The sequence below is a fragment of the Macroventuria anomochaeta genome (genome assembly GCF_010093625.1).
Source record: "Macroventuria anomochaeta strain CBS 525.71 unplaced genomic scaffold BU25scaffold_49, whole genome shotgun sequence".
NCBI lineage: Eukaryota > Fungi > Ascomycota > Dothideomycetes > Pleosporales > Didymellaceae > Macroventuria > Macroventuria anomochaeta.
This window is the reverse complement of record NW_022985410.1, coordinates 120,014-141,685: the sequence shown is the minus strand read 5'-3', so window position 1 is coordinate 141,685 and position 21,672 is coordinate 120,014. Positions and strand designations below refer to the sequence as shown.

General features: G+C 51.7%; 10 protein-coding genes across 10 annotated transcripts; 4 read left to right on the top strand and 6 right to left on the bottom strand.

Annotated features, from left to right (window-relative positions):
* Window positions 1–117: 117 nt before the first annotated feature.
* On the bottom strand, window positions 118–2,157 carry BU25DRAFT_378677 (uncharacterized protein). The gene is made up of 2 exons (XM_033704180.1): window positions 1,528–2,157; window positions 118–1,476 (listed from the first exon to the last, which is right to left on the bottom strand). Exons 1-2 carry the CDS (start codon window positions 2,081–2,083, stop codon window positions 335–337), a joined length of 1,698 nt encoding a protein of 565 aa, XP_033556175.1. The 5' UTR covers window positions 2,084–2,157; the 3' UTR covers window positions 118–334.
* A 127-nt stretch (window positions 2,158–2,284) lies between these two features.
* On the bottom strand, window positions 2,285–3,753 carry BU25DRAFT_443491 (MFS general substrate transporter; the record flags this gene model as incomplete). Its single annotated transcript, XM_033709363.1, has 3 exons — window positions 2,285–2,641; window positions 2,758–3,211; window positions 3,747–3,753. 3 exons carry the CDS (start codon window positions 3,751–3,753, stop codon window positions 2,341–2,343), a joined length of 762 nt encoding a protein of 253 aa, XP_033556174.1. The 3' UTR covers window positions 2,285–2,340.
* A 1,480-nt stretch (window positions 3,754–5,233) lies between these two features.
* Window positions 5,234–7,114, bottom strand: BU25DRAFT_415663 (MFS sugar transporter-like protein). The gene is made up of 4 exons (XM_033707584.1): window positions 6,780–7,114; window positions 6,494–6,731; window positions 6,094–6,443; window positions 5,234–6,046 (listed from the first exon to the last, which is right to left on the bottom strand). Exons 1-4 carry the CDS (start codon window positions 6,970–6,972, stop codon window positions 5,328–5,330), a joined length of 1,500 nt encoding a protein of 499 aa, XP_033556173.1. The 5' UTR covers window positions 6,973–7,114; the 3' UTR covers window positions 5,234–5,327.
* A 133-nt stretch (window positions 7,115–7,247) lies between these two features.
* BU25DRAFT_219611 (uncharacterized protein) lies at window positions 7,248–7,641 on the bottom strand. The gene has a single exon (XM_033701309.1). It carries the CDS (start codon window positions 7,598–7,600, stop codon window positions 7,346–7,348), a length of 255 nt encoding a protein of 84 aa, XP_033556172.1. The 5' UTR covers window positions 7,601–7,641; the 3' UTR covers window positions 7,248–7,345.
* A 307-nt stretch (window positions 7,642–7,948) lies between these two features.
* BU25DRAFT_403520 (polysaccharide lyase family 1 protein) lies at window positions 7,949–8,965 on the top strand (the record flags this gene model as incomplete). The annotated part of the gene is made up of 2 exons (XM_033705081.1): window positions 7,949–8,407; window positions 8,459–8,965. The coding sequence occupies 2 exons, from the start codon at window positions 7,949–7,951 to the stop codon at window positions 8,963–8,965; spliced, it is 966 nt and encodes a 321-aa protein (XP_033556171.1).
* A 638-nt stretch (window positions 8,966–9,603) lies between these two features.
* BU25DRAFT_415661 (aldehyde dehydrogenase) lies at window positions 9,604–11,731 on the top strand. Its single transcript, XM_033707583.1, has 3 exons — window positions 9,604–10,825; window positions 10,874–11,215; window positions 11,320–11,731. Exons 1-3 carry the CDS (start codon window positions 9,649–9,651, stop codon window positions 11,382–11,384), a joined length of 1,584 nt encoding a protein of 527 aa, XP_033556170.1. The 5' UTR covers window positions 9,604–9,648; the 3' UTR covers window positions 11,385–11,731.
* Window positions 11,732–12,224: 493 nt separating this feature from the next.
* BU25DRAFT_415660 (uncharacterized protein) lies at window positions 12,225–12,654 on the top strand. The gene has a single exon (XM_033707582.1). It carries the CDS (start codon window positions 12,275–12,277, stop codon window positions 12,599–12,601), a length of 327 nt encoding a protein of 108 aa, XP_033556169.1. The 5' UTR covers window positions 12,225–12,274; the 3' UTR covers window positions 12,602–12,654.
* A 1,264-nt stretch (window positions 12,655–13,918) lies between these two features.
* On the top strand, window positions 13,919–14,892 carry BU25DRAFT_443487 (NAD(P)-binding protein). The gene is made up of 3 exons (XM_033709362.1): window positions 13,919–14,001; window positions 14,056–14,290; window positions 14,343–14,892. Exons 1-3 carry the CDS (start codon window positions 13,972–13,974, stop codon window positions 14,864–14,866), a joined length of 789 nt encoding a protein of 262 aa, XP_033556168.1. The 5' UTR covers window positions 13,919–13,971; the 3' UTR covers window positions 14,867–14,892.
* A 12-nt stretch (window positions 14,893–14,904) lies between these two features.
* Window positions 14,905–16,308, bottom strand: BU25DRAFT_495394 (uncharacterized protein). Its single transcript, XM_033711852.1, has 3 exons — window positions 16,052–16,308; window positions 15,732–15,988; window positions 14,905–15,679 (listed from the first exon to the last, which is right to left on the bottom strand). The coding sequence occupies exons 1-3, from the start codon at window positions 16,168–16,170 to the stop codon at window positions 15,096–15,098; spliced, it is 960 nt and encodes a 319-aa protein (XP_033556167.1). The 5' UTR covers window positions 16,171–16,308; the 3' UTR covers window positions 14,905–15,095.
* Window positions 16,309–17,723: 1,415 nt separating this feature from the next.
* On the bottom strand, window positions 17,724–20,516 carry BU25DRAFT_219453 (uncharacterized protein). The gene is made up of 5 exons (XM_033701305.1): window positions 19,913–20,516; window positions 19,030–19,863; window positions 18,499–18,980; window positions 18,227–18,444; window positions 17,724–18,169 (listed from the first exon to the last, which is right to left on the bottom strand). Exons 1-5 carry the CDS (start codon window positions 20,301–20,303, stop codon window positions 17,734–17,736), a joined length of 2,361 nt encoding a protein of 786 aa, XP_033556166.1. The 5' UTR covers window positions 20,304–20,516; the 3' UTR covers window positions 17,724–17,733.
* Window positions 20,517–21,672: the final 1,156 nt, after the last annotated feature.

The window sequence follows — 21,672 nt, the reverse complement described above, 5'->3', positions numbered from 1 at the left end:
TTGTCAGTTGCCGGAGCTTGGCGGAAGCAGACTTCCGAAGCAGACTCCTCACCTGTCACTCTTTCATCGACACATCGGAGAGGACACTGGTAATGTGTCCAACGTTGAGCCAGTCAGCCCCTCATGCCAAAATCTCACGTATTGAAGCTAACGATAGGCCGACAATGGCCTTTAGACGCTGATCTAGACTTGGGCTACAGAGTTTACGAAGTGGGTGAAGTAGAATGGCAAAACAGTGCCGGGGTATATATTCAAGTGCCCCAAAAGGCCATGCGCACGTGCATGTGCGCATCCAAAGTCTGCTCCGTCGGAACTCGTGCCATGATATTCAGCCTCAGAGCGCAGGCTTTGCGAGCTTTCCGGCCTCGTCCCTCGCCCACCCACATTCCAGACCATCTCTGTAGCACGGCTGACACCGACTTCCATCTCCCAACTGCTTGCATTCCCTCTCCGTGAAGCCCCGACTCACACATTTCGGACATACTAGTAGGTCCTTCTCCACCTTCTCGCTGAACCCGTCGTCGTCAAGGACTCGGTAGTCCTTTCCATTGAATGTGAAGTAATCGTCGGAGTCGTACAGCATTTGTTCGACCGGCCGCTCCTCGCCGTACATGTATGGCGGGATGAAAGAGACACCAGAGGGAAATGTGTCACGAGACACGACAAGGCGGCCTTTGTGCTCGTGCAGAATGTCGGCGATTCGGTATATCAATGGGCGGCTGAGGAACATCACAGAGATGTACTGATCGGCGTTGTCTGAATGAAAGCAGATGTGGTTCGAGTAGTGCACATGAAGCGTGAAATCTTCCGGCACAGTAGAAGGGAAGTGTTGTGTGACTAGTGACGTGGTCGAGCGGAAGACTGTCCTCGTAAGGGCGTCAGCTTGGTGGCTGTAGTTATTCGATATGGCGTTATCCAGCATCTTGAGGTATTTGAGCCGTGGTGGGAACCCATTATCGCGGAGGTAGTAGTAAAGATGTGATTCAAAGCCGAGCTCGAGGTGTTGTAGATTAGTGAAGGAGCGTAGCTTTGCCGCACCATCTGGATCGGTTTCCCGCCCTAGGAGGTATGGAAGAGAGCCGCCAATATGAGTTAGCTTCTCAAGTGAATTGGCTTGCTGCTGTAGAGCTGGCAAAAAGCGTGTGGAACATGTTCGTTGCCCGGGGTCCATCGGTGGGCGGGCTCCTTCGAATACATGCAAACGCTCGCCGATCGAAAGCTGCTTCAAAGCCTTAGGCATACTGAGAATGGTATGGAGCGTGTCGATATCGATATTACACTCAATGAATGTCAAAAATCGGAGAGGTGTTGATTTGCGCTCCTTGCCGAAAGACCTGATCGTTGATTCCATATCTCGGTTCTTGATGTTCAGGCAAGAGATAGTAAGGTCGCGCAGCGTGGGATGGAAGAAGACAGAAGCTAGACGGTTGTCGAATTCGAATTTCCTGTCGTCTGCTCCATGCGCGTGTAATGTAACTGTCACCTGTTAGCGAAGAGTTAGACCGTCATGTACACACTATCGCCTACAAGATTGTAACATCGGCAATGCAACTGGCAGCCCTTCTCTCGGAAATACTGCGCTCGCCATCAGATTCGAGTAGTTGATCCTTGACCAGCCATCAAACACTTCACCCTGCCGCCATTCTGTGTTGTTCGGGCATGGACTCTCTAGAGTCAAGTGGCGAAGCTTCGACATGAGAGTCAACCAATGATTCAGGTCTTCAATTCCCTCCTTATTCTGGTCTTTGTACCGGATTGATAGCTCTTGGACGAAGTCGGCTCGTTCTTCCCGCCTGTCTAATACTGCGGCAATGTTGCGCGCATGTGTACCGCTGAGCACTAGTAGTGAGCGCCAGACATATGGTTCTGCGAGTCCCTGGAGACGCGCACATGTTGCCGCAAAGTTGCAAAGGTCCCTCAAAGACGCAATATGGTCGAGGACGTTGAGGAGAAGCTCATCTACGAGGCGCAACAACCCGGTGTCTGCAAGAGCAAGCATGGTAGCACCTGGCTCTTGCCGTGTCATTTTGAAATCCCGACCTGAATGGCGTGTTTTACGTTTTTTGGCGGCAGAACTTGGCATTCAGATTGGGACTGATTTAGCGTCGTGGCGTAAAGGTGCCGGAAGGATAGTTGATGTTGGATATGTATGCTGCGTGATGGTAGAAGAGATGCAATCAGGCGTGGGGACATTAGGCCGTGAAGAGTTAGTCTTCACGCTTACGTCATAGACGACCGAACTTTGGAAGGGTAGGAACGCGTCTTTCACTACGTATCTGACCAACAACGATCGCATGTGTTGATGTCTTGCCTTTGTCTTGAGGCTACACAAACAGCCTTCTAAATCATGTAAAAGAGTCTTGGGTTGTGCTCTCTCCGCTCCGCAATCTCCTTCTCATACAAGCCCTCCAATCTGTAGTCCTCCTTACCCTCAAGCTTCCTCTTGTTCTCTTTACGGTGCCAGAAGTGCAGAGTGGCATAGATGCCAGCGCTAAGCGCAAGATGTGCAATCGTCGCACTATAACCAGGATAGTACGTTGGCGCATCTGCGTTATTGAACAGGAACGGTGTCGAAACGCCTGCAGCGTTTCCGATGGTAATTTGCATACCGCTGGCGAAGGCTCGTTTGCCGTAGCGTGGGCTGTTGACATCAAGCCATGTCATCGCCGTACCAGTCGACGTCCAGAGTCCATGGCCATGATGAAGCAGCCAGCGAAACTGAGGCCAACTCCTTGGTTTGCTATGAGGAAGATGTACCCCACCATGTACGTCAAGAAGCCGCCTACGCAGAAGATGCCACGTAGCTGAATCTTATCGCTGTAGTAGGCGCTGCCAATATAGAAACTAAAGCCGAGGAAGTAGACGGGGATGGTAAGGGCTTGGACGATTTGTCGATCCCAGCCACCGCCCATCTCAAAAATGATGGTCGGGAGGAAGACAGAAAAGCTGTACAACATGCCCAGACCGCTGAACTGCGCGATGGCAGAAGCCCAAGTCTTCCAATCTTTGGCTGCGGCTTTGACATCATCCTTGTGGAGCATCTGTGCGACTTTCGCTTGGCTAACTTCGAGCTCTCGGAGCAGCACAAGGTTATGACGGTCTTCTTCAGTCAGAAAGCTAGCGGTTTCGGGTCTGTTCAGAAGCACGAAGGGTACGACGAAGGCGGTCAAGACTGTTAAGATATCGTTGATCACAATGATCCTTCTCCCACCTCTGCGATTTGTTAGTGCGTGTTGTGAAACGTGCTCTCATTGTGAGCTCGCCTCCAACCTCCAGCGTAGTCCAATTATCCGATCGCATACGCCACAAGGTCGCCAAGTGCACCAGATATTGCATTGGTGCCGTAGAATTAGGTGTTGCGCAACGACACGTTCTTGTTGTAAAACATGGAGAGATAGAGAATGACATCTGGGAATAGACTGGCTTTGAACACACCCAAGAGAAGTCGACAAGCCACCAGCGCAGCAAGGTTATTGCAAAAGTCAGTGAACATGGCTACAAGGCCCTAGAAGAAGACTAAACCAGCCAGATATCGAGCTGGCTGCAGCCTCTTGATAATCATGTTGGATGGTGTCTCAAACAGCTATCCACGGGTCAGTGTCCGATCGTGTACCGATGGAGGCATGGTCGCTTACACAGTACGTGACAAACAATATGCCGACGACAAGTTGGTATTGATTGCTATCAGGCGGCATGCCGAGGTCTTCCTCCAAGTCGTAAAGGCGGGCGTTACCAATGGTGATTACCATCCATTAGCAAGGAAGAATGGCGTGTTGCGCATCACACATACCTCGATCCATGAAGTTCATCGAGTATATCCAGCTGATCATAGGAATGATGCGGATATCGAGTTTCCTCAGAAGTCTTTTCTCTGTCTCTGCATAAACGGCAATTGAAGTTCCCACATTATCGACTTGTTCAATCTTCTCAAGAACTGATGGTGACGAGTCTGTCTCCTCTTCTGGTCGGGCGTACTTTGCCCAGAAGTCTCTATTTCGCTGTTCATGGTTGTAGGTGTCTGAAGTGTGATTTATTGAAGTGGTTGATGTGATCTCGAGTTGATGAGAGGTCGAAGTAGGAGCAAAGATCACCGTTGTGAGTCCAGAACAATGCATGCCATCCCCCACTTCTTATAGATGAGTATCCACTTCTAGATGCCATGCCCCACGGTGCCGCGACATCTTGGAGGCTCGCCGTTGACGTTGCTAATCGAGAAAGTCTATACTGACCGCGCATCCCAGATATTGGCGCGGTGAGGGCCACTTCCGTCATGCTAACGACCACATCCGAAAGCACTGGAAAAGCGTTCGACCCTGAGAGGGTGAATCAATTGCATGCTGTTGAGAGCCGCGGCCGAAGCAATACGAACATCCTCACATCAATGTTGTCCACGCGGAGCTCTATACCTAATAATTGCCCTAATCCTTTTGCGACCGTTTGGGCAGCAGCATCATGAAATGACTTGTATGAGCCCGCAGAAATCAGTCGCACGAAGGCACTGTCAAAGATACCAAGTTCCGCTCCATCGTAATTGTGCCTGACAATCCGCTGTCCCTTAGTGATGATCAGCGTCATCTTGCGTTACGGACCCAAGAAGAGGGTACTTGGGTCGGCGATCTGATGGGAGTACGAGTGCGCATGCTCTGGCCACCAGGACAAACGTTAAGGTACAAGATCTTGACTTTGCGCTCTAATGCAGATGGACAAAGTCTTGCTCGTAAGTCAGCGTGTGGTTGTGGAGGTTTGAAAGCTCCAAGGTTCTTAGCATACGCAATTCGCTTGGCTAGTGATCCTAGTAGCCGTAAATTCTGATAGGATCAACTATGACATACTTATCTGTGGCTGCAGTTAGCATTTGCAGATCATATATTCGATGGCGGTCGTATGTGATAGGCTACTTTCGTCCATGTTGTCGGCATACTGGACGCAGTAAGTTCCTAACAGCTCCAAATCTGGCCATTACGAGGTGCAGCTGTTTGAATCGGACTCAATCCAATGCCGGTTCGGTGAACCGGACTGGACTTGGTGCACTTCAGCCGCAGGGGCAAGCAGGAGGACGCCGCATCCGCCTTAAGCCTCGTGTGGCGTCCTGGCGGCAGCAGGCAACCGACATGTATAGGGGTTGGAACTCCCAGATTGTGCCCCCATGGTGCTGGGCGACGATAATGGGCGAGCGGAGTCGAGAGAGTGCCGAGGACATTCGTAAACATAAAACAAGAAGGGGAGACAGACGGAAAGGACGCTGTCACGAATTGCCATTGCTGTACTAGTGCCGCTCTGATTTAATCCGTTATTCAGCACTCCGCCACTCTTCGAAGGACCAGAACCTACGGGTTTCGCTTCGGAGCCGCCATAACGATTGTCTCAGCTGTAGCAATTTCGATCTGTTCCGCAGTCCCCTTGCTCAACTCAGCGTTCTCAACATGATTCGCGCCGCCAAAGATGATGTCCATCTCTTCAAGACTGACGTTCTTCGTCTCCGCAATAAAGAACCAGACATAAGCAAACAGCACCACGTTGATGGCACCGAACATGTACATGGCGTAGAAGCCCTCATTAGCTAGGAACACTGGAAATGCTTGCTGAAGACAGACGTTTGCGACATTCTGGAACTGTGATGATATGGCAATGGCTTGGTTGCGAACATTCATCGAGAAGATCTCTCCGGTCCAGATCCAGACTGTCGCGCCCCACGACGGCTTGAAAAAAAAAGCGAAAAGGAACATCAGGAAGACCGTGGCGATGCCGACGCTGCGTGGTTTCCCTGCGCTAAGGCTTCCGGGGGTCTCTGTGACAACAGCGGCTGCCGTGATCATGCATGCAGCCATGCCGACAGCACCAACAAGGAACAAGAAGCGGCGACCGAATCTGTCAACAGTCCAAGTGGCGTTGAGTGTGAAGAGGATACCGAAGGTGCCATTGAGTGCATTGATGAGCTGGATCGTGTCGTTATCAGTGAACACCGACTGATAAATCTTTGTAGAATAGTTGTTGAGCGACCCCTGGCCCGTAAGTTGTTGGCCGATGTTGAGCAGGATACAAAGCACTGAAGATTATTAGTTACCAGAATCACAGCCACAACGGCAAACTTACACAGTCTTTTCCTGATTGACTCGTCCTTCCAGAGTGCGGAATATCCTGAGGAGATTTCGTCTTTTTCGAATTGCAGGGCGCGTGAAATGTCACTGATCTCGTGTTGAACACGTTCCGGATTGTCGCGCACTTTGGACAAAGCCTTCACGGCAGCTTCCAAACGGTCATGCTTAACGAGCCAACGGGGTGATTCAGGACAGAACGTGATTCCAATAATGATTAGAATAGGCGCTAGGAGTTGGAAAATTTGGACAGTTTTCCAATCCCAGTCACCCAGCTTGGCCGCGTTTTTGGTGCAAGCGTAGTTGATCCAGTAAGCCAAAAAGCTCCCCACGCTGAAGTTCATTTGCCTAATATAGATTTAGTAGCATTCATTAAACTCACAGATTGCGGATGTTACCAGAAGCTCATAATCTTTCCTCGGCTCTCTGCAGGCGCGATCTCGCTGATATACGTTGGGCCAGCTGGAAGAGCGATACCTTGTCCAATACCGACAATGGCACGTCCGGCGATGAATCCACCAATGTTGCGAGGTGTGAAGGTCGAGATGAATGTTGAGATGATCACGATCACGCAGCCAGTGATGATGGCCCATCGACGACCAAAGCGATCTGAGATTGGTGCAGACATGAAGACACCTGTTTAGAATAAGTTTCTGTCTGTAATTACACTCTTCAATTACTTACCAGCAATGATGCCACCGACATTGTACGCAGTGTTAATGGACCCTATTACGCTCGGACTGGGCTTATGGAAGTATGCCACCCAATGTTTCGAGCCTTGTACAGCATTGAATGTCGAAGAGTCATAGCCGTACAAGATCATTGTTGTAGCCACCACCATGCACACATACCACGCATAGGTGTTGCCCTTTCCCATGGTTCACGCCACAAGGCAGTCGCAGTAAGTGTCACGTGTCGTTTCTGTTATGAGGTCGAGCTTTCAGAAAGAGGGGCAGCATGTTGCCCGCCTCGACACAACTTTGGCGCCTGTTATACTGCATTTCGAGAATAAGCCTGTGTGATGGACGAAGGATGCAACTTCCATCACTCACGTCTTGGGAGGAGCTACGAGGTACTAGCGCCAAGCTAGACCCCGCACTTTCCTGCATGTCAACTAGCCCGAATGCTCGAATCCTTCACCATCTCCACGACACCAGCTATCCCGGATTGCCGCAGCACTGCACGCCTCGTCTACCAATGTTCCTGATTCGAGGAAAAACTGTGAATGCTCATCACAACAATGGACGTCTTCACGAGATCGTAAAGAGCCGGTGGTAAACTTGGGCTTTGGCTGGGCGTGACGAATGGGCATGTGAGCGTCGATGTACTAACACAGCTCGATATGGCGAGCTGAAAAGGGCTTTCGAAGCTCTGTGTAATACTAAGCGGCACTGTTCGGTAATCTTGAACCAACAGCCACCGTTTGCAACCTGGAAAAATAGACCTGACCACTGAGTCGCCAGGACCATCACAGCTTGGATGAAGTCCCTTCCCCGCAAGCTCATCACATAACCCCACACTCCGGTGGGTATCTGATCGTCAAACCTACCAGGTGCACGGAGATGGTTCGACGCCTTGGCTCGTGTCCTATTGGTGGATCTGCTACATGGACGTCGCCAGAAAACACCCCTTGTTACGCTACAATCCATAAGACTGACCATCATGGGACAATTGCTGCCGAGAAGGCACCATGAGGCCACCCGCCAATTCACTGGTTAACTGTCAACAAATTCAAGGAAAAAGGAAATGTGATGCTTTGTATCAGAAGCGGGTATCGGTATGCATCAACTACATTAGAGACGTGAAGCCGGTCGATTTGTCCATCATTGGTCCTTACTTTCAGATTGTCCACCATGCAATTGACGACAGCAGCCCTGCTGCTTCTCACGACGCACGCATTTGCCCAGAAAACCACGTGCCTACATTGCGAAGATGCAGCTCACGGCTTTGCCTCCCTTAACGGTGGTACTACAGGTGGAAAGGGCGGGAGGATTGTATACGCCAACACCTATCAAGAGCTCAAGTCTTATGCTGGACAAAACGGCAGTCTCATCATCAGAGTCAACGGTACCTTGATAGCAGAGCCCAAGGGTTACGAGATCCCCATCGCTAGCCACAAAACGATTATCGGAGTAGGGAAGACTGCCAAAGTCATCGGCGGAGGCTTTGCCGTCAAGGGCACTCGAAACATCATCCTTCGCAATCTGCAAGTCAGCGATACACGAATATCAGAAGATTGGCCAGGCAAGACCGAAGACTGGGACGGCATCCAAGTCGACAACGGTACAAACATCTGGATCGACCATATGACAGTATACACTTTTCCACACCTCTCCTCTCTAAGTTAATACTTACTCTCACAGTTTGCACGCATGAACGACGGCCTAATCGACCTCCGCCGCGACTCCACCTATATCACAGTCTCCTCCTGCATCCACTCCGAGCACAACAAAGCCCTCGGCATTGGCTGGACCACCAACGTCACAGCAAAAGTTACCATCAATGACAACTTCTTCAATTCAACCAACGCACGCAACCCCTCCGCTGACAACCTCGAAGCGTGCCATATGTACAACAACTACTTCCGCAACTGCACATCGTACGGCACGTATGCGAGAGGGCATACGAACTTGCTCGTTGAGCACTCGTACTACGAGAATGTCTTCGACCCGATCGTGGCGGGTCCAAATGCGTCCATCAAGACGAATTGGGTCAAATTCAAGGACGATAGGGGGGAGAGGATGTTGGACGTCAACGCAGACCGAGTCTTCAAGGCTAGTGACTTCTATCAGTACTCGTTGAGGGATCCGTATGATCTGCCTAACGACATCCCTTATTTTGCTGGGCCGCAGGAAGACATTGGTAGCTAGAATGATAATTGCGAAGAACAGTAGGCTGCATATCTGTCAACGATCAAAGCATCTCGTAATGAGATATACACGGAGACTCCCGCTAGCCCACTCGATCTGCATCCATTCCTCCTTTCGAGCACTCACGCAAGATCGTATCAATTATGCATGTTAATTGCCCAAACTTAATTATTTCAAATGCCGAACTACAGTGAAGCTTTTGAGCGATGAAGAATCGTGATTGAAAGGTAAAAGTGAGGTTAGTGAGACCGTGTGGACGAATCTACATGATTCATGAACGGCGCCAGTCCGTGGTTGCTGGATGACATGTTGGGCTGAAACACGGCGTCAGCGATGACAGTGAGATTCTAGTGTACGTTCATAGAGACAGTCAAATCGATGCAGTAAGGAATAGGGAACGACGCGTTCTGCGAACGTTGCTTCATGCAGTCGCTGATCTCGGCCTCTTTTGAGCTCCATATGGAGAAAGAGGAAGGCGGACGAACATGTGGGCAGGGTTTCCTTCGAGGCCGTCCACGGATTCGCGCTAGTCAGCTCAGCCGAGGCATGGAGGAGCGGAGTGGAGCTGTTCCCTGCCAGAGCGTGTCAGGGATATGGAAAGCTCATAAGGCGTTCTGGACCCCTCACGGAGCTTACCACTCAACCTATACTGTTCTGCTGTATCGCAGTCAACTGAGTGCATTATGGCAGCATCAAAGATCCCTTCGTTTGAGCACACGTCCATGGACAAGATTGCACCGACATGTGCGACAGTCCGACAAACTTTTCTCTCGCACAAGACGCGCCCGCTGGAGTTCCGTATCCAACAGTTGCGCAAGCTGTACTGGGCCTTTAAGGACAATGCAGACCTTATTCAGGAGGCATGCAAGCACGACTTAGGCAAGTCGCAGTTCGAGACCTACCTGACCGAGATCTCGTGGGTCATGAACGACTGCGTGTGGATGGCAAACAACATTGAGCGCTTCGCAAAGGACGAGAAGCCCGCAGACATTGCCTTCACCAACAAGTTCATGGGGCCCAGGATTCGCAAAGACCCGCTCGGTACTGCGCTCATCATCGGCGCATACAACTTCCCCATCCAACTGACAATTGGACCGCTCATTGGCGCCATCGCTGCGGGTTGCACGGCTGTCATCAAGCCTTCTGAGTCGGCGCCCTACGCGGCGAGTGTTATGCAGAAGATCATGGCCGAGTCGCTGGACCCCGACTGCTACACGTGCATTCAGGGCGCTATCCCAGAGACGACGGCGCTGCTTGAGGAGAAGTGGGACAAGATCTTCTACACAGGATCAGAGGGCGTGGCACGCATCATCGCAAAGAAGGCGGCTGAGACACTCACACCACTGGCACTCGAGCTCGGCGGCAGGAACCCAGCCATCATCACCAAGCATGCAGACCCCAAGCTGGCCGCAAAGCGTCTGTTGTGGGCGAAGACGTTGAACGCGGGCCAGGTCTGCGTCAGCCAGAACTGCACATTTATCGACCGCGAGCTCGTCCCAGCATTCATCCAGGAGATTAAGAACGCCCTGAAGGAGTTCTACCCCAACGGTGCACGCAACTCGCCCGACTACGGCCGCATCGTCAACCAGAAGCAATTCCAGCGCCTCAAGAAGATGCTGGACTCCAGCAACGGCAAGGTTGTCGTCGGCGGCACCATGGACGAAGACGACCTCTTCATCGAGCCTACCGTCGTCCAAGTAGACAGCGTTGACGATGCACTCCTCCGCGACGAAAGCTTCGGCCCGTTCCTCCCCATCCTGCCCGTTACCGACCTTGACGAAGCCATCAAGATTGCAAATGAAGTCCACGACACACCCCTCGGCACATACGCCTTCGGTACAAAAGCAGAGATGCACAAGAGTAAATCCCTCTTTCCTTCGCCCACCTCTATCTGGCTAACAATTGCAGTCCTTGACCAAACACGCTCCGGTGGCGCCTCCCTCAACGACGGTTTCTTCCACGCCTCCATCCCCACGCTCGCATTCGGCGGCGTCGGTTCCTCCGGCCAAGGTGCCTACCGCGGCAAAGCCTCCTTCGACGTCTTCACACATCGTCGCAGTGTGACAACCACACCAGCCTGGATCGAGAGCTTGATGGATGTCAGGTATCCGCCGTATACGAGCGCGAAGCTGAAGAAGTTCTCGGGCATGAACGAGATCAAGCCTAACTTTGATCGCCAGGGACGGACGATTGGGTGGGGTGGGTGGTTTTTGGGTTTGATTGGGTTGAAGGGGTTGGCTGTGCTTGTTGGTAAGTGATATCACCTACCTATTGCGCGCATATATCTTGTTCGGGAGGAGTTATGGGAATAGAGTTGGATATACCCGGTTGTCAGACTGAAGATAGACTAACAGCGAGCAGCCGCCATTGGTGTCAGGGCGTACCTGCAGCGTCGTGCGAAGTTGTAGGCACCAGTTGATGCAGGTTTGCTTGTTGTAGGATAATCCACTACAAAGCTAAGTATACCCTGAATCTTTCTTTCATTCGTCGCTTCAACGAATCGAATCCATTTGGCAAAACGTGTCTGCCATCCTCCTGTTGCCAAACACTGCTGCTCCTCACGACTGCTTGCTCGATCACAATCAAGACCAACAATTGTACTCACCATCTTTGTACCATTGATAGCAGGCAAACGCAAAACACCAGAACAACAACACCTCACGTACCTAAGACTGCGCCCACGCCGTATCAATCTGAGACATGTTGCTGTAACCCTTACCACCCTGTCAAGTCCAATAAGACATGTCACCACACCACACACCCATTCACAACTACAGCGACGGATCACACAGCTCACATCACCACTACTATGCTGGATCTCACTACGACGCAGACTCTAGCCTGCTAACTGAACCGTCTCCACAAATGCCATCCCCACTCCACTTCCCAAACGCTCCAGGAAGCCCGTGCAGACCAAGTACCAACCGTCCATATGTATCATGGACACGTCCACATCGACCATGGACTCCATCGCCCGAAACAGATCGAGCCTCAGCGGTGGAGGTCGTGTTAGAGGAGAGGGTGCCAAGTTCGTTACAGGTGTACGCGCACATGAGGACTTCACATGTCGGACGCCGCACGCGCACTTCACGTGGTAGAAGGCAATCTCGGAGCAGCTCGGAGAGGCGCACTGGCTCTAGGGGTAGGAGCTCGAGTCGCCCAGACTGGTTCGCACTTGCTGGACTGAGAGCGGGAAGGAGGAAAAGCGTGAGCTTCGCTGCGGACGTAGCGCACATCTCCCTCGACGAAGATATGACTCAGGCAAGTCGCGGGAGCAGTGCTGGCGCAGTACATATCGATATCGGGAATATGGAGGGCGAAGCGTACAACATATATGATTCTAGCGGATCGAAGTCGGAATCAGGGTGGCAGAGGAGCTACACTCGACAACATGCGGAATACCAATCCATGCGTCGGAAGATGGAGAAGAAGGCAAGGGGGAGGGAGGGGGAGTATATCCGATTGAGAGGTGGAGAGAAAGCATGGGTCCGGCGGAGGAAGGAAGATAAGGGGGAAAAGGAAAGGCGGTATCAATGTATTGGAGCTTGGGGCGAGGTCAATGATGTTGAGTGGAAAGATATGGAGAGGGTGTATGAGGGAAGGACGAGGAGAGAGAGGTGGGTTAGGTGCTTGTAGCTTGTAAAAGAGTACTTCAGTCCTTCTTTCTCAACCGCGACCTCTGAAATACAGATAGCCTGTTCAAAAAGTGTTTGAATGAGACAGGTACTGCAGGTATACAGTTCACCGTTGCTGCCTAGCGTGATGCGCGGGGCTGAGCGCGGAGCTGGTCTTCTTCCGACCTTCCTGCTGTTCTGTGTCTGGTTTCATATGTTTCGGCACCCTAATTGTTTGAAACATTTATGGCCAACATCGGGGATTACTCGACAAGATGGGTGAATGGCTTCGTTCTTTCGCAGATCGGGTGACGTTGATCGACAACAACACTTCTCCACACCTGCGATCAAAATTTCTACCATACACGCAGGTTCAGCTCATGAAACGAATACACAACACTGCTGACAGGGTCCTGGTCTACATCGGGGAAGGAGAGGGAGCTTCTGGGCTAGCCATGGATTACATTGCAGATGTAGAGGGTGACCTCGCCGAGCATTCTAAACATGCTGAGGACTACGCAATTGAAGAACTCTAACTCCTCCAACAAGCCCACAGTACACCTGAGTCAGCTCAAGATGCTACTCACGTAGGGGGTGTACAAATGCCTCTACAAAAGGTTCAAGGCTCTGGCCCAGCCAACAATCAGCTCCTCACCCCATCCCCATCAGCTCTAGGCGATGATGAAGCAGTTATGGTCCCACAGGACAAAACACCTCAACAATCTGACAATGAGGATGAGTTTACAACTTCAACCAACCAAGGCAACATTCTATACCCAGATATCCCTCTAATCAACGAGCTCGACATTCAACAGTCGCTTGAACAAGAACTTATTGACAAGGCTCAACCCAGTGAGACTCAGTCAAATCAACCAGAATCGTCCTCCCCTGCAACGCATTTGGCACATGGCGGCCCTCTCTTAGTACATGGTCGTGGCTTACTGTCAAGGTCAACAAGGTTGCCCACGAGGATCAACTGGGCTTAGAGGAGATTTTACGGACGATGCGCGTTGGCTTTCAATGCCTTGTCGAACGCTTGTTGAGAGCGAGCTAACTGTGTGTGTTCGCAGAAAGCATTGGCTAGAAGCATGGAAAAATGCAGCAGTATGAACCGCTGTAGAATACTGATAGCTACGGTAAACGATAACGTAGGACTATCGGGTCGATGGAATACTGCACTGTATTGCTATCTAGCTAGGAGACGACGATATACCTGACCCAACAGGGTGGTCGATCAGGAAAACACGCTAACCTCAAAAAGACGTGCCTCGGCTCATCCCCAGCTTTCTAGACTTCGGATGACGACCGCGATCGCAGTGAATCGAACAGCTTCTTGACTGTGACTCCTATCTTTCCACTACTCTATTTCCCACAATCATACAACTCGACAAAATGGACAATTCAAACCTCTTCGATGTCAAGGCAAGCACCCACTGTGCATCTACTCTCAACTCTAGGTTCACTAACAACTTGTAGGGCAAGATCGTGCTCGTCACCGGCGGTGCCAAAGGCATCGGTCGCATGATCAGCGAGGGCTTCGTGCAGAACGGCGCGAACGTATACGTTTCCTCTCGCGACGCAAAGGCTTGCGAGCAAGCGTGCAAAGAGCTCAATGCGCTCGGCAAAGGGAAAGCTGATTTCATTGCTGCCGACTTGTACAAGGAGGAGGATATCACAAAGATTGCCGATGAGCTGAAGAAGAGGGCAGGAAGTACGTGGTGCCACAGTACTAGAACAAAAAGTCATAGCTGACACAACGACAGAACTCGACGTCCTCGTAAACAACAGCGGCAGCAACTGGGGCGAGTCCTACGACACCTACCCTTCAGCAGCGTGGGACCGCGTCCTCACTCTCAACCTAAAGCGTATCTTCCAGCTCACCCAAGCCGTTACACCCCTTCTCGAAACCGCACAGACTTCTACCTCGCCTTCGAGAGTGATCAACATCGGTTCCGTCGACGGCCTTCGTGTCCCGGCCCTTGAGACCTTCGCCTACTCCGCCTCGAAAGCGGGTCTACACCACATGAGCCGCGTGCTAGCAAGTCACCTTGGTAAGAGGGGTATTACGAGCAACACCATTGCCTGTGGGCCGTTCCAGAGTAAGATGATGAAGGCGACGTTGGAGAAGTTCAAGGATGTCATCGAAAGTGGTATTCCCTTGGGGCGGATTGGAAGCCCAGAGGACGTTGCAGGCACATGTATATGGCTGAGCTCGAGAGCTGGGTCATACGTCAATGGCGCCACGATTGCGTTGGATGGTGGGAGTGTGGTTGGTGCTAAGCTATAAGATTTTGAATTATTGCACAGGGCGGGGAATGATAAGTACTTCAACTGAATTCCAAGATCTCAAATCTTCCAATGCAGTGACATTAAAAAGAATGTGAAGAACTGTCCACTTAGACAAAATCGAATCCCAAGTGTCTCTCCAAAGCAAGCAATGCTGTGGTATCTCATGCAGCCCAAACCCAAAACGCCATACCCATATGGACTCCAAACCCCTTACCCGTACCTAATATCTATGGACAAGTTAGACTCCTCCTTCTCCGGCTATCCTCCCCACTCTGTCCCAGCATCTCGCTCCTAACACCCTTGGGCAGCTTTGCCTTAGCCCAGCACTGCATCGCCACCCTCCTCATGAGCTCAATCTCCTCCCTCTCCAACCTCAGCTGCCTCTTGGCAAGCTTGCTCTTCCTGAGCTTGACGCCCTTCTTCTCGCCCTGGGCGGTCATGTACTGCAGTCCAGGTGTCGTGAAACTGCGCTTCCCTCCGATGAAGGCGGTGCGGTCAGCGACAGGTGATGAGACGAGAGACTCGAGATTTACGCATTCAGCGATCAGGGCTTGGATGCCGGTGGATAGTTGGGTGGCCCGTGAGAGAAGATATGGCCAGTGGTCAGGGCCCCAGAAGGGGTCTGAGGAAAGGGCATCGCGGAGGGCGGGGAGGATGTGTGGTAGTGGAGGAAGGGCGCGAGATGTCGATGGCTCTTCGGAAGTTGACGGCGATGTGGCTAGTGTAGCGACAGATGATGTGGAGAGGAGGGATGCGGCGATTGTGAGGCGCAGGTGGGATTCTGTGCTGAGGGTTGTAGATGTGATACAAGCTGTGACTTGTTAGTATCGTAGGCACGTTGCGGTAACAGTTTATGAACGTACCCGGACACCCCCGTGTCCTGCACCAGTCCTCCTCCTCATCGACAAAGCATTGCAGACATAGGAATGCTCCACGTGCCTCCCCAGCAAACGCTAACTCAAGATCTTCGCTTTTGTGGGTACACAACGCAGCCTCAGCAAGTGCCGAAGCTCGGTTGAACAGCTCAAGCACCGGCATCACCAGCGCATGCAGCAGGTCGCGGTGCAGAATCCATGTTTCTTTGGTCTGTGTATCGCATTCATCGTGCTGTGCACAGAAGCTGATGAGGGGTTAGTAAGGGTTCTGGTTCAGCCCGGCGAGATTTGAACAAGGGGGAACGTACCTGATATCCCTTGCGAGGTAGTTCCTCAATATGCAAAAGCCCTCAGAGGCATTGAGTACTTCGACATCCTCCTGTGGGATCACGAACGGGCTAAGTTCCTCACTCTCCTGGTCCAACATGGTGATCTGTGATTGGCTGGTATCCCTGCGTGCGCATCGATAAGCTCCGGTATTCCTATCTGGCCCTCGTTGCTCTTCCAAGCACCACGCGTACTCCAAGGTGAACGATAACGAGAGGAAGTAAGGAAACAACAGACGTCAACGGGCAAGCGGTTGGAGGGAACCCTTTCCTTATTTCAACGAAATGACGCTGCTTTCCACAGGGCGGGTTGAGGCCCGACCCACATCGCTGCACACTTTCCTTGACCCGCGAGAGGGCGTTCTGAATCGAGACCCTTCCCCTTTCCCAATCGAGCTACACCGCACCACACCAAACTCTCCGACCACACGGCAAATGCGCCACAGCGCGCATCAAGCGTTCCACGCTATCAGAAACGTGCTTTACGGCGCGACGGTGAGCTCTTCTACAGTTGAACGGTCACGCCAACTACTATCTATGTTGATGACGTGTTGGTGGTTGCGGAAGGTATGATTGTGGGAAGAAACTGCGATAGGCGCTCTGTGGGGCGCTGTTTCTCCAGATAGAAAGCACAATCATGGTATACCACGCAACACCCCCTGGATCGACGACACGCGGGCTCGACGATCTTCAGAACATGGTGTTTGTTTGGGATGTTGCTGGCCAGAGTGACATGTTTGCTTGGAAGCTGAAACGCGTTTCTATAACGATAGTTGTAGCTTGCGCGGCTTGTTGAAGATTAAGTTCATCGCAATTAAGGGTGGCGCTCGGGCTATGATTGTATGATGCCATTTCCTGTTCAGTTCCTGGTCCTGAGGTATCGAATTTGCACCTGCTCACCCGTACATCACCTCTCTCGGTCTATCGACTGCAGCTAGTGAGGCTGAGATCGCATCAAGGGATCTTGCAACGTGCTCTCGACACTGTTCCAACTGGCCTGAGACCTAGCGAATCGAACAGTACATATTGGTATACATGTCAACAGCTGGTAGCCTTTATCGAAACCAAGGTTCTGCACCATATCTCGACGCCAGGTCTAGCTCGAGCAAAAATAGCGTTCTGGGAGTGCGCTACGGGAGCGCCCGTGATCTGCAACGCAAAGTGGTGGCTTTTTCCTGCGGCTCTCCATCCATAGTGACGGAACCATTTTCTCAGGTACCTTTGATGCTGCGACCTCACATAACTGCTGTGTTTTCGTCCTTCACGTTGCAGAGTCAGGTGCTCATATACCTCGTGTGTTCATCGATAGACTCAGAAGCTCAGTTATGTCTAGAACGCCGCCGCTGAACCTCTTCACTAGTCAGGTACCGACTAACCGCAACACTAACAATCGACAAGTTGTATGGCGTGCGTCGGACTTTGGTCCGGTCGATAAGAATTTGCTATGGATAGCAACACCGCGGAGACTCTGCTGGTGACACGGGTCTCACTGCCGAGTCAACAGATGGCGAAAAGGGTGTTGCAAGACTCCACTGCAAAGCAAAATCATCTGCTGCTGTGGTCGCAGAAAGCGCTATCATTGTATCATTGGGTATCTCTATATATGAAACTATGAATCAGCTGCAATTGTGGCTGAGTAAATGACAAAAAGCGCTGCAGTTGCTTCATTTCCACCAGAAAACGGAACAAGAACCATCGGAATTTAGTAAACGCCTCATACTCCCGTCAGCTGTAAAGTTTTGTTTGCGACCGAAAGGATCCGTGAGCAAAATAGAAAGCTTCTCAGAGATCGGGCCCATCTCATGTTTCGAGACAGCAAGTGGAGGGCTCATTCGGTTGGGGTCAGCTTGCAGAAGGGAGAAGATGCTGGTCTTCGCACGACCGATCATGCGTTGATGTACATCGCGGAGGGCGTCGTACAGTGGCCATAGAGTGTCCAGGTATTTGGCTGCGATGGGCTCGACGCTGCGACAAGGCTCGAGCATGTCCATGCATTCTTTGGCAAAGCCAAGGTCCGTCTCAACACCGTCAGCCTGACCATCGAGGAGCTTGGTCGAAACGCTGTGGAGGAGGACAATGGCCGCAGTGAACGCCCAGTAGCTGTAAATGTCAGATGAGTCCGTTGCATCATCTAAAGCCCGGCAATCAAAGACTTACATGATCAGCCAGCAACGCCTGGTCAACGTGCCATCGAAAGCTATCAAACGCAGGATGCGTGCTATTGTCTGACCTGCTATGGCACATTCATTCCTGAATCGCCGTGCATCATGGCCAGAGAATGTCAGACTGTTCGAAGCGCCATCTGTAAGCTGGCCCTCTGCAGTCGCTACCAGCAATTGGCGGTAGATAAGAATGACGGCACCTAAGTACATGATCTAGCAGCACTGTCAGCTCATAGACACCCACTGGGTATGAGTTTGAAAGCTTACGTGTACCATGAGTATTGCTCGCCTTTGGTACAGCGATAGATCCGAGGGCGCCTCCGAGGTAAGCGTTGGAAGTTGAAGGGTCAGCGGCACTTCAGTGCGCCAGATCTCCAGCTTTTGTGTGAGCATGTCCACGTTCTCGCGAGTAGCAAGCTCGGGCGCAGCCAAGGTCTTTGCAATCTCGGCTGCAATCAACCCAATCTTGCTAGTCTGCGTGTGGATGAGCTCGTCAATCGTGTCTGAAGCCAGGCGATCAGGAGTGCAAGCAACCTGTTTCTGGTCAGACACACTATGGTCGTTGTTGGGGCTCATGCGTACTGAAACGTCTTGAGGAGTGGCTTCTGAGCTGTAGCCAAGTGTGTACGAAAGCCAACTGTCCATGAAGATCAAACTTCGATAGACCTTGCGCCAGTTCTCGTCTATAGCGCCTGCAGCTGAACGATGTAGGGGTGGGCACTTCCAACGTGCGATTAGCAGGCCGGCAGCTGCAATTTGCTTAGCGTGTTGGTGGAGCAAGTGTGACATAGTACATACCGATCAGATACCTTGCGCTCATGTGCTTTTCAAGTAGAGCGTAGAAGGACATGGACAGCAGCAAACGCATCGTGCGCAGGTAGTCGGTCCTCGCAGTCTTCTCATGGAAATGAAGGGTTCCGGACGCATACAAAACTCTTCTTATGCGGTCTGGAAAGCATTCCATATCGTAGTGAGCGCCCATAGCAGCGATGGTAAAGCACTCTGCCAGATCTATGGCATCAATCTTGCCTTTGGGTCTGTATATGCGATCGAGGATCTCATTTGCCTGCTCATAGCTCCACGTGAACACCAGTGATCCTGTTCCTCGAATGAAGGCATACATAGATCGTCTCGCCAGCTCTTCAGATGGCAGATGATTCTCGTCGTAAGGTTGTATAGCTTGAGTAAGGATTTCTCCTCTTAGCGATATAAGTTCGCTGAACGCCAGAGTCAGAGCGTTGTGGCACACTTCGGCATCAGTCCCAGATGACGAAACAGACGAGGGTATTGAGGATCCAGGACTCTCTGGTGATTCAGGGCTTGCCCGTGAATGTTCCCTGGTGCTGTGGCTCATGGTGCGGCCGACGGCATTTCGCTTTCCGTTAGTTGGCTGTGACTGCTGTGCTTTGAAGTCGTTCAAGTACACTTGGTACTTGCGCCAGTCATCAGTCTTCTTGTACTCGTCCATCTGAGATTCGTACTCCTGCATGGCTCGTGCAGCATTGCTCTCCCACACCCGCTTCTGCTCTGGTGGAAGCTCCTGCCATCTTCGGCCAACCTCTCTGGCAATGTGTACAAAAGAGAGTTGGCTGACTTGAGGGTCAGTTCGTAGCTGATCAGCAAAATTTACATCTATATTCTGTCAGATTCGTATGGGGCACTGATCGGATGTATGGCGTACAAGCTGTCTTAGGTTTCTTTGGCGCGTTGGAGTCTGCTCGTGGATGGCGTCTATATCTCCTCTTCTCTCGTGGCGGCGGTGTGGATTGTTGTCGTGCTAATGTCTCCAAGGCAGATATTGAGAGAGATGTTGGTTCAGGCGAAGTAGCATCTAGGTCCAAGGATAGTGTCTGTGGTACTCCACGCCAGGTAGCAATCTCTCGCTGCAAAGTTCGACGGTGGCCAAGCTTGAAGTTCAATGTAGTAAGGTCTTCTTCAGTGATGTCGACTACGGTTTCCCAATTGTGAAAGCCGTTGTCGGACAATATCTGGTGATATGTCGAGAGGCCAATGCGCTCGAGAACCTCGCTCAACTCAGGCATAGTCGGAGTGGAAGGGGAAGGGATCGCCATTATTGCAAAATGACGTGGGTGTCGTCTGTTGTGTGTGCAGAGGGTAGATCTGCATATTTGAGAACTGCGAGCTGTTTCTCAGGCCTGGTATGTTCCGGCCCAGGGTCCCTGCCGGCGGAAGAAGCTGAGGGAGGGTGCATGATGTGCAGTCGAGACTCCATCCAAGCCCGCGCAGCCTCTCTCGATCTTTGTGGCTTCCGGGGTGCATTGGACATCGCGAATCAGACCACTGTCGCGCTAGCCTGACGCACGTTAGCAAAATGCCGAGTGCCGGTGCGGAGACCTCAAATCTTTTCCATGCTGCGACACCAATTGCGCACGCATTTTCGGCTTTGCCATGCTGTGAGTCTGCGATTCATTTTTTCGCACTCATCAGCCTCCCACTACCAGGGGCATTTTTGTGGGCAGGTGCGCCGGGGTGGTTGGCTCCAGACTTCGCAAGCACAAGGCAGCTGTCAGAGGAAGCAGTGGTGCGCTCTAGAGACCAGTCTCGGCCCAATCCTCCAAATAACGATCAGGTACGGTTCTTACCTGGAGACTTCCCGTTGGACAGGACATCCTGTCCGCTAGCTCTGGGTTATATATTCAAACACCATCAAGTAGTCTTGTCGATTCATAATCATTTCAAGATTCCACCTGTGGCTCGCGATTATTGCTCCCCTCCCTGACAGCGCTCAGCCGCAAGTCCAGGGTTTATTAAGCGGGACGTGAGAGAATTACAAAACGTTCAACTGCAGGTCATCCAGTCTGATGGAACAACAAGCGACGCCAGATTGAATACGTGGCGAGGATCGCGTACATTTGAACAACGGTCTGGACTGGTGTGTTTTGCTTTGCAGACTTCCAATTCGTTGTATTAGTTCCGGGTCCCGATGTTGTCCCGTATTCCACGCACTAGACTGCAACAGCCGGGATATCGCATTGTGCCATGTCACTGGAAATGCCATCCGCACGTCCTTCTTGAACCCTCGGATTTTTGCGATCCACTCTGTTCGGCGTTTGGCAACGCTGAGCGTCGCCCTTTCCTACAGGTTTTATTTACATTTCCTTGTGCGCATCGCTTGATCACGTTTTCGATGTGGTAGCTCGGTTCGACAAAGTCGCATTTTAAGAAAGCCATACGCTTACTTGATCCAGGCAGAGGAGTCTGGACCCTCGCCTTTTTCACAGCCACGTTCGCCCATGGTCTAGATGCACGAGCACACTCCTCTCTCTGGCACGAGACTCGTTCTCAAGGCTGTCGCACCGCAATTCACTGACACTCCACCCCGCGGGCAGGGCGGTGGTTCCGAGCCCTCTTTTTGATCGCGGTGTGGTGCTCAGCCTCACCCGCATGTTTGACAATCTACGCTTGACTACTACTTACTCA